Source organism: Peromyscus maniculatus, chromosome 13, assembly GCF_049852395.1.
Source record: "Peromyscus maniculatus bairdii isolate BWxNUB_F1_BW_parent chromosome 13, HU_Pman_BW_mat_3.1, whole genome shotgun sequence".
Classification (NCBI taxonomy): Eukaryota; Metazoa; Chordata; class Mammalia; order Rodentia; family Cricetidae; genus Peromyscus; species Peromyscus maniculatus.
The window spans coordinates 50,920,391-50,937,447 of NC_134864.1; the positions used below are offsets into that span (position 1 = coordinate 50,920,391).

At 42.6% G+C, this 17,057-nt stretch overlaps 1 protein-coding gene across 5 annotated transcripts in view; it reads right to left on the minus strand.

Moving 5' to 3' along the window:
* Positions 1 to 1,934: 1,934 nt before the first annotated feature.
* The window catches only part of Zdbf2 (zinc finger DBF-type containing 2), a 47,424-nt gene continuing 32,301 nt past the window's right edge, over positions 1,935 to 17,057 (minus strand). For all 5 annotated transcript variants that reach the window (XM_076550263.1, XM_076550259.1, XM_076550264.1 and 2 more), the window contains one exon: positions 1,935 to 16,191. In XM_076550263.1, the coding sequence (XP_076406378.1) occupies positions 6,654 to 16,191 (9,538 nt within the window). In that variant the 3' untranslated portion in view covers positions 1,935 to 6,653. The remainder of the gene's footprint in view (positions 16,192 to 17,057) is intronic.

The window sequence follows — 17,057 nt, forward strand, 5'->3', positions numbered from 1 at the left end:
GTTATATACAAACTTTAATCACTCTAAGTATAGCTTGATGGGTTAGTGTTTTTAACAATTTTTGATGTAAAAAAAAAATACAGTAGTTTTGTATCTCTGTAGTAGAAAGATCAGAGCAACAATACCTATGACCTCAAATATCCTTTGTAGTGAAAACATTAAACAAATCATTGTTTTGAAATATACACTAATTGTGACCTTTTATTACTCCTGATTGTGCCCTTGTACCCACAGAACAGTGTCAGAACATGGTCCAGGAATGGAGTCCTGGGAGAATTCTGAGAGCTTGTGAGGAAACTCCAAGAGTCTTGTGATCTCAGGTTATTCAGAACATGGAATTGCTCTTGGAATGTGTTTTCATGGCCCTCCCAGGTGTAGTGGATAGGAGTGGATAGTCCTTCAGACTAGTCATTATAACTGTCTGTTAATGAGACTCATTCATTAACTCCATTCTCCCAAGATCCCATGGCCTAGAGTGGTGACAGACCAGGGATCTCTCCTTTTCCGTCCTCTCAACCAGGCTCTCCTCTCCGCTTTTGAGTTTGACATTTTTAGAATCCACACATAAATGAGATTCTTAAGTTTATATGCATTAGCCTATTTCATTTAGAATGTTCCCCCTGAGTTGACCCAAATTGTCTTAAGTGAATTTTTTTTTTCTTTTTTGTGGCTGGATAGTATTTCATTGTAAACAGAAGACTGATTTTATATCCATTCACATGTTGATTGACTGTGGGAAAACTTGTAGGTAAGTGAAATGATGGAAATTGTGTGAACTTAGTATGTTATTCTCCTAATCACACATGTTCAAGACTGAGGTGATTCCCTAGCAGAACGGACCCAGCTTAAGGACTGGAATCTTGATGCTTCCAAATATTGTTATCAGTGTGTACTGGTATCTCCAGCAAGTATTGACTTAATTCCCATATAACTATTGTTTCTCAGAAGGAAATTACTCAGGCCTGGGAATGCTAAATTCTAAATAATATATAATACTAATCCACAGAAGGCTTACATATCGAATATTTGTCATAAATACTGGACAGGGATTAAGAAAAGAAACTCGAACTCATGACTATTCCATAGAGTTTGGAATAATTCATGTAATCTGTACTATAAAGTGCTTATGCTTTCCTATAAAATGTTTCTCTAACCCTAGTAAGTAAAAGGAATTTTTGCACATGCTTTCACCCCTGGTGAGTGAAGTTTTAACTGAAAAAGATGTAGGAAAAGAATGTACCCATCTCAGCACAGAAGTACAGTGCGGTAGACTGCTTGCCACTTATGTTTGGATTCTTGGAATCCACCGTTGGCCCAGACATGTAGGGATATTGGGGGAGCATAGAATATTAAATATATAAGCTTGCCATCTGTCTTACACGATTATGGATTTTTCTTTGTGAAGTCTTGTTTTTTGAAACAGGGTCTTGCTGTATAGCCCAGACTGGTCTTCAACTCTCAATAATGCTGCTTTGGACTCCTGGAGGCCACCATCACCACACTCTGCCCCAGTTTGCAGGATGTCTCACTATACCCTTGAACTTGAACCCTCCTGCCTCAGTCTCCCCAAAATGGCTAGAATTACAGGTGTGTAGCACCAAATTTTCAGTAATAATTACCATCGAAATTAGTTGTACAAAAGTCTGTGAGATGCGTGCAAGTGCAGATACCTTCCAAGCCTAATGATCAGTGTGATCACTGGAAATGATCAGTTTGATCACTGGGACCCACGGGGTAGGAGGAAAGCCGACTCCTGTAAATTGTCCCCCAACCCCCACACAGGCAAGGTGAGCAAACACACACACAATGAACAGATCTAAGAAAACTTTAAGTGTCAATTAGTTTTTGAAGACCTCTATGAGATGTAATTCCCACCCCATTTCTGTGATTTTCCAAAGGCTTTTTCCATAAAATAAAGACAAACACAGGATATATTCTATCACCACATTTATTCAAACTGACATCACATGGCTTCAGTTAATACACACTGAGAAGAACACAGAATTCCAAAAATGCAGGTTACAAAGAAACATCAGACAAGCTCAAACTCAAGGATATTCCACAAATAAAGCGGTACCGTCAAAATGCCATGCTATCAAGTACAGACAGGCGAGAAACTGCTCCATACCGAAGAAACCAACAAAGTCCATCAAGTCCAGAAATGTGGATCAAATCCAGGACCTATAAGGACATTTTGGGATAATTTGTGAAATTTTAATAAGGTCTGCAGAGTAGATAGATGAGATCAATGTTGACTTCCTGGTTTTGATGTTATCTAAATATGCTGAACAACGTAACCAAGAGGCTGTCACCAACACAGTTCCTGGCTCTGTGGCACACATCTGGATTAAACCAGCAATTTGATGGTTACCATTCTCAGATTTCAGTTCCCTGTAAGCAATCCCTCATGAAAGGATTGAGAGCATGAGGTGATGCGTGCGTGCGTGCGTGCGTGCGTGCGTGCGTGCGTGTGTGTGCTGAAACTGAGGACTGACTAAGCACAGGGAATGCTCACGCTGGGCAGGAAAAGGAGAGTCAAAGATCCAAAGAGCATTCAACACTCAAGTGTGCCACAAGAACACCCCAAAAGGCGACTCTGCTGTCCAGTCTTGGATCTGAGGAGTAATCAGATCATAAAGAAGAGCCATGAAGGGAACAATGCTAGCCTCACCTGCTGGCTTTCTCACTTGCTGTCAGGAGACAAAAACTCTGGTCACTAACAACTGTCTGAGAACTGGAATACAACACAGCAACAGGGCACCTAATCCACACACACACACAAGGCCCTGGGTTCAACTCTCAGAGGCAGAAAGACAACAAAATTAAATCTGAAGTCAATTTAAAACTACTTGCTAAAAAGTAACTAAAAAACCCAAAATACTCAGCATGCTATATATAACAAAGGAGATTCTCAACCAAACAAACAGAAAACAACAACAAAAACCCTAACCCTGATAAACAAAACAAATTTAAAAAAAAAACCAAAGTGAAACAAAGCAACAAACAACTACACCAAGGCTAACAAAGGTACCGTTTTATAAACTAAGGAGACAGAACCTAGAAGGGAGAGATGGCCTATAAATGGGGGTTAACTACTCTATGCCTCAGTTTTCTCCCTAGTAATAGTTCTAGAATCCAAGGCTCCCGAATACAAAGATCAAGGGACACGAAGCAGTTAAAGCTTAGGGAAATGTGCTGTCCTCAAGAAGGGCTCAATATGTACAAACACTAAATTTGGGGGGAGTAAATCTGGTAAATAAACTGCTTTCCAGGTTTAAAGGTTATTAAAATCAATAGACAAACCTAGAAATAATGTAAAGCCCCAGCAACAACCTTCTTCAGCCTCGACCTAATCCTTATCAAAGCAAATCAGTTTTAAAAACAAAGCCCATGGCTTAAAATACTTGGAACTTTACACACATAAAGTATAAGGACAAAGGGAAATGTTTTAAATTATCCTTTCCCCCTTTAATATCTGAGTTCATTTGAACAAGAGATGAGGAAATGCCTTCTCCTTACCTTCCATTTCCCCAAGTTGGCATTTTGGTGTATAATTCTGTAATTCCATGATTCTAAACATAAAAGTCCTTTACTACAAAGTAATTTCTCATTGGAGAGAGTAAGATATTCTCATTCTAGAAACAAACCCTGTAAGTCAACAACTCTAGGGTCACAACGCCTGTCTCACTCTCCCCTGACACACTCTTCCATGTCATCCTGTCGGCACGGTCTTACGCTATGGCACTAGAAGACAGGGAGGTAGATGGAAGGTCTGGGGTTCTCCTTTCCCAAAATGGGTCAGATGGTGGGATGGATCCTGCTCCTGAACTCAATCACAGCTGCCCCATCACTCCACCATGCAAATGAGTGGTCGTTTAATCTTTTGAAATAACTACTGATTAGAGTACAACTGTGCATCTTTGGTTAAACTCTTTTCTCGCCAGCATCAACATTTGCACTCTCTTATTTATCATCTCTCAGGCCTTTTACAGAGTTACTTCAGACTTGGTTACTCTCTGACTCTTTTTAAGTATTTCCAGGAAAAGGTTCTAATATGAGGAGAGAGTACACACAAATTTCAATATTTAATAAATTTATCTTGATAACATCAAAACAAGCTTACACTTTAAATTGCATTATAAAAAATACATCGGTCTTCACATTAGTTTTACATGGAAATATATAATTATTTGAATATTTAAATATAGCTTTCTTTAAGCAAAAGAAAAAGTGTTACTCAGAGCCCTAGTTACATAAATAATTTAAATGCACAAATGCAAAAAACACTCTTTACACAATATTGTCCACACACTGTATACACCAGGACAATTACAATAAAAATCTATTCAAGATACTGAAAAGGACAAGATTAACAAAATATTCACTATGGTTGTAATTTGATGTACTACTATTAAAAGACTAAAATGCACTCTTGACTACACAAAATAAGCAATTGTTTCAACCTAGCCTGAAAATTAAGCCAATATTCATGTAGACAAAGGGGCACATCTTGTATCCTATCAAATTCTGAAAAATTCACTTCCAATTTAACTTACGTTTTATAATTTCAAGTTTCCAAGCTTGCCTAAAATAATATTCCTTAGAAGAACTTAGTAAACACTTGCAAAATGCTAAACAAAACCTGTAGCAGACATTTTATAGTTGGGTGATGTGAATTTTACATAGGAATCTTTTCCTTAAAATGATACTTAGAAAAGTTTCCGATTTGTGGGGAAAAAAAAAAACTGTAACATTTTTGAACTTGAAATTTTTATCATTTGAATTATAAGAATAATCCACATTGCAGAATATAATCGTAGTAGACATAATCTGGCATAATTCCATGGTAGGTTATTTGAGTATGAACTCTCTCTTTTAACTTATATTGCAGGAGTGTTTATTTTAGTGGGTGTCTGGGAACTACAAAAGACATTAGGGTGTCTGGGAACTACAAAAGACATTAATACCTGCAAACAGAGTGCTTTTACATGTTTACTTCATAATCAGTGAAACAGTTTTCTTCCTTAATTAAAACTTGAAGATTTAAAAAAAAAAAAAAGACTAGTGGCTTACTGGGATATTTTTTAAGAAAGGGAATTAAAATGTTTGTATAATCAGGAGGCAAGGTTGAAGAAATTAAACACGTTACTTGCCAACTAAAAAAAACACATTTGTCCACTCTGCAATATAATTACTGCTTATATTTAGAAGTAATGACAGTATCACCATTAATGACTCACAGGTTAAGTAATGGCACCTGAAACAAAACCACATTGATATTTCATTAATTCTAAGGTAACACAGTTTTATCTCTGAAATCACCACACAGCTTAACACTGACACTAGTTTCACTAAGATATATTAGTTACACAATAAAGGGAAACTTTGTTTCCTTGTAACATTGATGACAGAAAGAGATTGAGGTCTTGACTGAACAAGAACTAGGATGCATCTGCACCAGGTCAGTCAAGGTCCCTTTAAAGGAATATATATACTCAATCAAGTACCAGAGGCTCACACTGTGTATCCAAGCATCTTTTATCTGAACTGTTAAAATCAATCAGGTAGTTGAAGATGTCAAATTAGTCTCACCTTGAACTATCTAACTAGTTTAAGATAATTAGACAGTTGAAGATAAACTGATTGATGTATAAATCGTTTCTCACTTGTAAAGTGGGTCTCTAGTTAAGTTACTAGTTTAAGTGTTCTGAAATGTTCAAGCTTTTCACTCATTGACAATGGCCAGCCCACACACTATTATCAAACCAGTAACTTTACTTCAATATTTTAAATGGTGCCTGAAATATTAATAAGATGATAAAAATTACCTGGATTTTCATTTTAGACTACTAGTAAAGGGAGAAAAGGTAGTTTAAAAGCCTAATCATGTTTGCAAAGTCTTTTTCCATATAAGGTTAATAATGCCAATGAACAGACTTGTGGGTATGTGTCCAAAAAAGGAAAGCTCCAGACTTGCAGATCCAATCTAAATGAAGGAGAATTTCTGCTGTCTATAAAAATCACCAGGCACTTAAAAAAAAAAAAAAAGAAAGAAAGAAAAGAAAAAAGAAAAAAGAAACCTCAATTAAAGAATTATTTCGTGGAATGCCTTTAAAAGAAAAATAAATTATATTTTTGTGAACATTCAAGTCAATCATAGTCGAAAACTCAGATAGCACAATGCCGCTCTTTTTATTCATCCAGTTAGAATACTTATTGACGATTCAACTTGTAAGCGTGGTAATTCAGTAAAGACGTCTGTCCAGTTGTTTAAAAGATGACATTAATAAGTTTGCTGTGTTCATTCTCCCAGTGTTATAACTTTTTGGCACGAAAGATTTCCAGAGGAAATGAATGTGGACATGATTTAAGGGACAAAATTCTATGCTAAATTATAAGACAAATTAAGATGAAGCTCTTCTACAGAAACAGGACAAAGTTTGCTTTTAAACCTTTAAAAGAAAAAAAAAAAAAGGACCCTAAACACTAATCTTAAATGAATATAAAATCTCTGAAAAATAATATCTGTAGCAAAATAGTGTAAGGATAGTGTCAGTTTCCCCGCCAAAGCTGGGAAAAGTATGTCCATTCAAGTCCGAATGTGTCCCGTCCAAGTGAGGACTGATCTCTCCATCCGCCACGATATGCGGCGTTTACTTTGCCTCGGTGCTTCTCGATTTCCTTGTGCGACGTGTCACCATCCTGTCGGCGTTTGATGTGGAACTTGAGCTTCTCAGGTCATACTCTCTCACGGGCAGCAGCTTCTTCTTCTTCCTCCTTCGGTAGGTTTTCCGGTAGCGCTTTACTCCCGCAGCGGCATTCGCAGCGGGAGAGACAGCGGGCAGCAGTGCGGGCCCCGCCGCAGCCGCCGCGGCCGCCGCCGCCGCCGCCGCCGCCGCCGCCGCCGCGCTGCTGGACGGCTCTTCGGGAACAGCTGGGACAACTGAGACCACGCAGAGGCGCGAACGTACACGTGCACGCGCACGCGCACGCGCTTCAGCGGCTGCTCTCTTGGCCTCCTTTATCTTCCTGGCGACGATCTTCTTCTTCCTCAGTTGCATTCGAAATAAAACAGTCTTTGACTGACGCCTCCGGAGGCGTGTAAAACTACGGCCGCGAATATACTTCCTAACGATGTCGGTGGCTGTCAGCTGAAGCCAAAGAGCCATTTTTTCTGAAAACTTCGTTCTTTTCCGGAGAACCACTGTTTTGTAAGCATTTTTGAGTAAGCTTGATTGATGTGTAGCGGCCATCTTCTTTTTCCAAAATCTCTTTTGATTTTTACTGTCTATAATCTCCTTTAGAATTAATTTGGGAATAATTCTGGGACTTTCACGATTGGAAAGAGTTTGCTGGAAATTGTTATCCTTTGGAACTGCAGGAACTGCACCTGAATTTTCTGGAGGTGAAGACTGGCTGGCCCCAAGGATCCTGAACACCCTTCTTTTCTTCGGCGTTGCCAGAATGGGTCTCGAAGCCACGCTTGGTCTGTCGGCACCACTCTCTCCTGCACTGGGCATGGGGTCAGTCTTGCTGAGACCACTGCCAGCTACCTCACGTTTGTCCCAGTCTGCTACCGCTGCGGTCTGGGGAGGATTAGTCACAGGTTTCTTATGTGCTGGGCTAGGAGCGCTGTGCTCTTTACAACTGTATAAGAATTGTAAGTCCCTCTCCCTGCCAGCCTTCTTTCTAGGCAGTTTCAAAGACTGATTTTCCTTCATAGTTAGAGAAGAAAAAATAGAGACTAAGGAATCCGGCTGTACAGGCTCCGAAGCTTTAGTCTGTGGTCTGGGTGACTTTGTTTTCTTAGTTCGGGTTTTCTTTTTCTGGCTGTCAGGTTGGGAATGCTTCCCTTTTGTTAATTGTTCTTGTCCTGCCGTTTTTCTTTTCTTCCGAGACCTTGCTTGAGTTCCACATCTGACTCCTTCTACCTGGTTCTCAGAAGCCACATGCCCATGTTGCTGATGGAGCCCCTCTGCTAGGGAACAAGACGGTTTACCTACAGCCACTGAGACGTCATTGGTGTCTCCAACTTTACCTTCAATATATTCAAGATGTGACAATGCGTGAACTGATGTGTTCTGGTTATTGTCAGAGCAGGCAGTCCTTTCTTTTGCACCCAGAAGAATTATCTTGGTCTTAGAGCAACTGGAGAGATGACCTTGAGATTCCTGTGCGTTGCTTTTCACCTCATTTTTCCTCATCCGAGACCGAGTTTTTCCAACAACCGATTCTGCTTTGCTCATCTGAGACCCAGTTGTTCCAACAACCGATCGTGGTTTCCTCTTCTGACACCGAGGTGTGTCAACAACCAATGGAGCTTCGCTCATCTGAGACCGAGTTGTTCCAACAACTGATCGTGGTTTCCTCTTCTGACACCGAGGTGTGTCAACAACCAATGGAGCTTCGCTCATCTGAGACCGAGTTGTTCCAACAACCGATCGTGGTTTCCTCTTCTGACACCGAGGTGTTTCAACAACCAATGGAGCTTCGCTCATCTGAGACCGAGGTGTTTCAACAACCAATGGAGTTTCACTCATCTGAGACCGAGTTGTTCCAACAACCGATCGTGGTTTCCTCTTCTGACACCGAGGTGTTTCAACAACCAATGGAGCTTCACTCATCTGACACCGAGGTGTTTCAACAACCAATGGCGCTTCGCTCATCTGAGACCGAGTTGTTCCAAAAACCGATCGTGGTTTCCTCTTCTGACACCGAGGTGTTTCAACAACCAATGGAGCTTCACTCATCTGAGACCGAGGTGTTACAACAACCAATGGAGTTTCACTCATCTGAGACCGAGGTGTTACAACAACTGATTGTGCTTCACTCATTTGACACGGAGGTGCTTCAACAACCAATGGAGTTTCGCTCATCTGAGACTGAGTTGTTCCAACAACTGATCCTGCTTCCCTCATCTGACACCAAGGTGTTTCAACAACCAATGGAGTTTCGCTCATCTGAGACCGAGGTGTTTCAACAACCAATGGAGTTTCGCTCATCTGAGACCGAGGTGTTACAACAACTGATTGTGCTTCACTCATTTGACACGGAGGTGCTTCAACAACCAATGGAGTTTCGCTCATCTGACACCAAGGTGTTTCAACAACCAGTGGAGTTTCGCTCATCTGACACCGAGGTGTGTCAACAACCAATGGAGTTTCGCTCATCTGAGACCGAGGTGTTACAACAACTGATTGTGCTTCACTCATTTGACACGGAGGTGCTTCAACAACCAATGGAGTTTCGCTCATCTGAGACCAAGTTGTTCCAACAACTGATCCTGCTTCCCTCATCTGAGACCGAGGTGTTTCAACAACCAACGGAGTTTCGCTCATCTGAGACTGAGTTGTTCCAACAACTGATCGTGGTTTCCTCTTCTGACACCGAGGTGTTTCAACAACCAATGGTGTTTCCCTCATCTGACACCGAGGTGTTTCAACAACCAATGGAGTTTCGCTCATCTGAGACTGAGTTGTTCCAACAACTGATCCTGCTTCCCTCATCTGACACCGAGGTGTTTCAACAACCAACGGAGTTTCGCTCATCTGAGACCGAGGTGTTTCAACAACCAATGGAGTTTCGCTCATCTGAGACCGAGGTGTTACAACAACTGATTGTGCTTCACTCATTTGACACGGAGGTGCTTCAACAACCAATGGAGTTTCGCTCATCTGAGACCAAGGTGCTTCAACAACCAATGGAGTTTGGCTCATCTGACACCGAGGTGTTTCAACAACCAATGGAGTTTGGCTCATCTGACACCGAGGTGTTTCAACAACCAATGGAGTTTCGCTCATCTGAGACCGAGGTGTTTCAACAACCAATGGAGTTTCACTCATCTGAGACCGAGTTGTTCCAACAACTGATCGTGCTTCACTCATTTGACACGGAGGTGCTTCAAAAACCAGTGGAGTTTGGCTCATCTGAGACCAAGTTGTTCCAACAACTGATCCTGCTTCACTCATCTGACACCGAGGTGTTTCAACAACCAATGGAGTTTGGCTCATCTGACACCGAGGTGTTTCAACAACCAATGGAGTTTGGCTCATCTGACACCGAGGTGTTTCAACAACCAATGGAGTTTGGCTCATCTGACACCGAGGTGTTTCAACCACCAATGGAGTTTGGCTCATCTGACACCGAGGTGTTTCAACAACCAATGGAGTTTGGCTCATCTGACACCGAGGTGTTTCAACAACCAATGGAGTTTGGCTCATCTGACACCGAGGTGTTTCAACAACCAATGGAGTTTGGCTCATCTGACACCGAGGTGTTTCAACAACCAATGGAGTTTGGCTCATCTGACACCGAGGTGTTTCAACAACCAATGGAGTTTGGCTCATCTGACACCGAGGTGTTTCAACAACCAATGGAGTTTGGCTCATCTGACACCGAGGTGTTTCAACAACCAATGGAGTTTGGCTCATCTGACACCGAGGTGTTTCAACAACCAATGGAGTTTGGCTCATCTGACACCGAGGTGTTTCAACAACCAATGGTGTTTCCCTCATCTGACACCGAGGTGTTACAACAACCAACGGAGTTTCGCTCATCTGACACCGAGGTGTTTCAACAACCAATGGTGCTTCCCTCATCTGACACCGAGGTGTTACAACAACCAACGGAGTTTCGCTCATCTGACACCGAGGTGTTTCAACAACCAACGGAGTTTGGCTCATCTGACACCGAGGTGTTACAACAACCAATGGAGGGACCTGAGGTGGCACTTCAAGAAATAGTTCTGCAAACTCTTCCTCTCCTTCCATTTCCTCAGGGTCTTCATATTCATACTTAGTTACTCTCATGTCAAAAGTTATCTTCTTACTGGAGCGTGCTTTCTTGGCAGGCTGAGGTTCATCAGTGTCAGAATCATAGTAAAAATGCAGGTCAGATGGAGAAGTTTCTAGATCCTCGTCCGGTATCTTCAAAGGGATATGCATCACAGTTGTCCGGCCCATCAGTGACACAGGACAGAGAGAAGAGCCTGGTGCAAAACTGCTAGACTCCCAGTTCCTGTCTCGACAGACAACACTTCTTGGCTCTCTCCAAGGACTGGCACTTCTGACAGTATCTTCCGAGGTGAAATGTCTTTTATGAGGATTAGAGACATTCTTCTTAACTTCTGGGTCAACAGAACTACGATCAGTTCCTTGTAACTGGCAGGTAGTTGGCTGTTCAGAGGCATCATGGCAATTAGAGTCATAGTTCTTAACTTCTGGGGCAATACAATTACCATCAGGCCCTTGTAACTGGCAGGTAGTGGGCTGTTCAGAGGCATCAGGACAATTAGAGTCATAGTTCTTAACTTCTGGGGCAATACAATTACCATCAGGCCCTTGTAACTGGCAGGTAGTGGGCTGTTCAGAGGCATCAACATTGAAATTGAGTTCATGACCACAAGATGAACAAGTGGAATCTCCCAGAATAATGTAGTCATTCTTCCGATTTATTATTTTGAAACTTTCCTTGGACTGATTTGTCACTGACTGAGAGGCTTCATAATCACAACCACAGAATCTGCAAAAGTACTTTTCCATTGCTGCAGAACCAGCAGAATCCGTGTTTATCTCATTGGTTTCTCTGACAGTCAACTGAGGTGGCTCAGTTTCTAGCTGAAGAGGGATATTTGAATCAGAAATTACTTCCCGGTCACAATCACTATCACTGGACACAACATCCACAAACACCACCTGTGGTGAATCTGTTTCTCCATCATCTGCTGTTTGAAGCTGGTTAACTACTATCTGAAAAGAGACATCAGAATCATACAGCATTTCTGGCTCACAAGACTCGTTGTACTTTTCTTCTATGTCAGGCTCTTTCTTCTCAAGATCTGCTACTGTGCAAGCCACTTGAGGTGGGTCAACTTCTGACTGTAGATGAACACCAGAACTGCATGGTACTTCAGAACAACATGGCTGGAAGGTCTCATTTTCTAGGTCATTATGAGTCTCTCTTTGCAAGTTTACTTCTGTGATAGATGCATCCTCCACAGATGGATATGTCACCAACTGAACAGGATCATCAGGATAGTAAGTTGGTTCAAAATCAACTAGCCTGTAGCTCTTGTCTTCCAGGTAAATATGGTCTTCCTTCAGAGTCATTTCCTTGACAGTTTTCTGAGGATGGCCTGCTACTGACTGACAAGGATCACTGGAATCCAAACTCGTTTCAGGACCGTCATGAGAATCAACACTCACCTCAGGACCACAAGGACTGCTGCTCTTTACTTTCGTACTGGTACACTCTGTTTGCAAACACTGTGGTTTCCGAGTCACTGAGCAAAAAATGACATTTGAAATAGCCACTATTTCAGAGTCACAGGGGTCACAGTCACTATCATGTGGTCTAACATGTCCCCTCAGTAAATGTATTTCTTCAGCAGGCTCTTGGGTTGTATTAGTCACAGACTGGAGTGGTTCATCAGAATGCAAGTTGATTTGTGAGTCAATAGATTCACCAACTGTATCTTCCAAATCCCCCTGCTCCTTCCAATGGCTGCTCTCCTGAACTACTTCAACTTCAGTTTGGCCAGCCAATGGCTCAGGGACATTGGAAACACATGTATTTCCCAAACCCTGCACCTCATCCTTCTTACCCTCCGTGTCCTCTTTATCCTTCTGACTTTGGTTTTCCTCACTGTCACTACGCTGATCAGCCTCTGATTGGGCAGAGTCATTAGAATCACAAGACTCATTATTCCTACCTTCAAGTTCAATGTGTTCAGGCTCCAAAACAGTTATTTCGGGTGCTCCAACTACTGCCTGGACTGACAAATCAGAGTGCAAGTTTGTTTCAGAACTGGCATCCTGGCTGTTATCTTCTGAGGGCAATTGATCATTACTATCAAGATTTATTTGTTTAAGAGCTAGTTCAAGGTGATCCATTGCAGAACGAAAAGAAACACTAGAATCATGCATTAGTTTTGAATAAATAAGTTCACTGATCTTCTTTTCAAGGTCCTTTGCCTCGTTTTTCCACTGGCTCATTTTTGTGATCACATCGTCTTTAGGTGGTGACTGACAGTGGCCAGGAGAATCAACACTTGCTTTAGAATCACTGGGTTGGCCGTTTGTGTCTTCCAGTTCAACATGGTCTTCCTTCTCGGCTGGCTGAGGTTGGCTAATGACTGAATCAAGACAACCAGCAGCATTCAGACTGCCATCAGTGCTCTCGTCCTTTGGGTCAGCATGGTCCTCGTTCAAAGCAGCTGGTTGAGGTTCTTCAGTCATTAACTGAGGCAAACCATCAGAATGGAAAGTTGGTGGACAGTCATATTCATCATCGCTCTTGACTTCCTCAAGATGCTTTGTCTTTCTCTTGGCTTTCTTACCTACGTAAGGTTCTGTCACTGCTTGAGGAGCAGAAGAAGAAGCTGAATTGATTTCAGAAAGAGACTCCGTGCTTTGACTTGGCAATTGAGCATGCTTTTCTTTTGGAGGGCATACATTTTTGACAATTATTTCACATTTGCGAATAACTGACTGAAAGGGGATATGAGAATCCAGTGTTGTTTCAGAAGCACGTATTATAATAGGATCTTCAGAACATCCAGGCTTTGAGTTAAGAGTGTCTAGTTCAGAATCAGTAGGTTCATTTTCCTTCTGTTCTATGTGTACCTGCTCTTCGTTAGGGGAATTTATCTTTTCAACAGCTACATCAGAATTAGTCACTGAATGAAGAGGGGCATTAGAATCCAAACATATTTCAGAACCACTGGGACTGTCATTCTTCCCTTCTAAAGGAACGTTTTCTTCTTCCTGAATGATTACTTCTTTAACAGCTACTTCAGGGTGATCATTTCCTGAATGAAGAGGAATATCAGAATCATATGTTATTTCGGAAACACAAGATGCATTACTCTTATTTTCCAGATCAACAGGTTCCTCCTCATAAACAGCTACTTGAGGTTGGTCAGCTACTGAGTCATCGGGAATATCAGAATCAAAAGTTATGTCAGAACTACTTGACACACAGCTTTCATCTTCCAGGTTAAAGTCATCTTCGTTTATTCCTTCAACATCCAGCAGAGACCGCTCAGTAACTGACAGAAGAGGGGAATCGGAATCAAATGTCAACTCAGAACTGGAGCACCCATTGCTCTTAACTTCCATGTCGACATTTAACTCATCAAGATTTACTTCACCCCAAGCCCCTTGAGGTTGATCATTAGCTGACTGATAAGAAGCACGGGAATCAGAACTTAGGTTAGAAATGCCAGAGTGAACACTCTGATTTTCTAGGTCAAGATCTACTTCCTCAGGATTTAGTGGAGATTGATCAGCCTCTAATTGAGCATCAGCATGAAAACCCATTTCAGGACCATGAGACTCACAGTTCATATCCCCACGGCTGGTACTCTGGTTCGGAACATTTATTTCTTCTGCTTCTCTCTGGGGTTCATCAGCCACTGTCTCAAGAGAACCATCACGTTCAGGTTGTGCTTCAGCACTACTGGGTTGGTGTTCACTTTCCTGTTGGCCAGCTCTGTCTCTGGGGCTTCTTTCTTGAGCGGGCATTTGGGGAGCCGCGTCACTGTCAGAACTGAAACTACTTGACCCGTAATTCTCATCAACCAGGTGTGCATGGGCATTCTTCGGAGGCTGTTGCTGTCCTGCTGCTGCTGCTGCTGGAGTCTCATCAGCTGAGGACCCAGAATCTTCACATGCTTCAGAGCTGCCGCTTCCATAGCTGTCAACCAGACGGATGGCCATCTGTGTACGAAGGCTTGCTGCTCTCATAGGCTGTGCAGGATGGTGACTAGTTGACGGAAGAGAGTCATCGCCATCAAAATTCTCTTCAGAGCCACTAGACTCGTAGCTTTCATCAACCAGACTGATGAGCTGTATGTTCTGTGTAATCACTGGAGAACGGTTGGTAGGCACCTGATGAGAACTGCTGCCATTGTCTGAAGTTGCTCCAGAAACAGTAGGTGTTTCATCCTGAGGCTGTACATTGTCAGCATGTGTTTCTTCTGATCCATTTATTTCTCTAGCCGTCAGTTCAGATAGGGCACTCGGAGACTGACCAGAGGACTCAGAATCAAAACTCGTGTCAGAACCTCTAGATTCGTAGCTCTCATCTTCTTGATCGGGTCCCTCTTCGTCCTCTTCTTCCTCTTCTTCCTCCTCTTCCTCCTCCAGATAACGTAAGTCGTGTACTGCAGCTTGGGAATGACCAGGTACCAGCTGAAGAGAGCCACGCTGGAAAGTCACTTCAGAACTCACTGGGCGTTCCTGTCTGTTAAAGACCAAACATGTCTCTTCTCGGGGACGAACCACATTTGAACGAGATGCCTCACCACGACGCTTTGGAATGGCACCTTCACGAAGTGCTCGTGCTAGTGTGTCAGTCTCACTGGGGTTTCCCGATGTGCCTTCCCCTGCCTCAGAAGACGGCCCAGCTCTTACAGAACAAAGCTCATCACCTGTTAACTCACGAACTCGTACAACGGGGGAAAAAGACGCACCCTGAGCTCTGAGATTTTTCTGTGCAAGCAATTTGTCTAAATTTATGTTTAAAGGTTTCTTTTTCGGGTCTTTAGTTTCGGGTTGAGATGGCGGATTGCTAGTGCCCTGATCTGGGGAGTCAAAGTATGTTTCAAGGTTTTCTGTGTCACAAGCTGGAAAGGAATCTGAAGCAACTGCCAGTACTAACCGAGGAGCACTGGTAGCCGCAACTGGTCTCTCAGAGCCTCTAGGCAAAGATCTGGCAGGAGCATTACAAATCACTGGGGGACGCACTAACTCTTTTCCACTAGTTGTAGCCTGAACACCGACTGAATTAACTCTTTCCACACCACTCTCAACTTCCTGAGCCAACTCCAAGGGCTGCTGCTGCCCCCGCTCCAGCCTTTGAATAACTGATGGTCGAACCGCAACCTCTGCACACTCCTGGGAAGTACCAGGTCTACAATCTATCTCTTCAACAGATTCCGAATCCTCCGAGTTCTGCTCTCCAGTGCTCTCGGTAGTATCATCCTCCTTTTCGTCGGAGTCATCCAAAACAACCACTTCAGGTGACTCAGGATTTGCTGCTGCTGCCGCCGCTGCTCCCTCCGCCGCCGCCGCCGCCGCCGCTGCCGCTGCTCTCTCCTCCGCAGCTGCTCCCTCCGCCGCTGCTCCCTCCGCCATGGCTGCTCCCGCTACTGCTCCAGCTGCTGCCACCGCTGCCTCCTCTGGTGCAGGTCTAAGAATAATGAGGGAAAAAAAAAACATTAAAATACCCAAGTTTTTGCTTAGAATTCATGGTATTGTTTGTATTATGGACTATTATTGGAAAAAGAACACAAGTTATCACACCAGATTGTACACTCTATATACTTTAGAAGTTAACTGGTAGAGAAGATACAGTAAGTCCACCAGCTGCTATTTCATAAACAAATGGCTCCTGAACATACAAAAATGTAAATGAATCCCTGTCTCCATTTTTCAGTTATCACAAAAGACAGAAAAGTCTGATCCAGAGGCTCAGGATGTCACTCAGTCGGTAAAGCGCTTGCCAAGTATGTGCAAGGCCCTGGGTTTGGTCCTCAGAAACCTCTGTTTTTAAGAGCTATGTCAAAAAAAGACAAACTACAGAGTTAATTCTATCTATAGAAGCACATGGAAGAAGCTAGTCCTATCTGTTACCTTTAGGAAAATGAACAGAAAAGTCTGGGGCCTCAACAGGAACACAAAGAATATGTATTTGTCTCCTTTTTTTAAAGGTAGTGACCTGGCTATGCTGCCCAGGTTGACCTTTCTCTAGGATGAGCAATGCTACCACCTCAGTTTCCCAGGCAGCTGGAATTAGAAGCACAACAGCATTACACCTAGCTTACAACTGAGTCACTTCTGAATGTTCTTTCTGAATTATGTCTACATACACTGTATTTTCCATTCAAAAGTTCAAATTACTTTTTGTTCTTTGTTAGTGTGTTTTGTTTTGTTGAGACAGGGTTTTTCTTTTCTTTTTTTCTTTTTTCTTTTGGTTTTTTTGAGACAGGGTTTCTCTGTGTAGATTTGCGCCTTTTTCCTGGAACTCACTTGGTAGCCCAGGCTGGGCTCGAACTC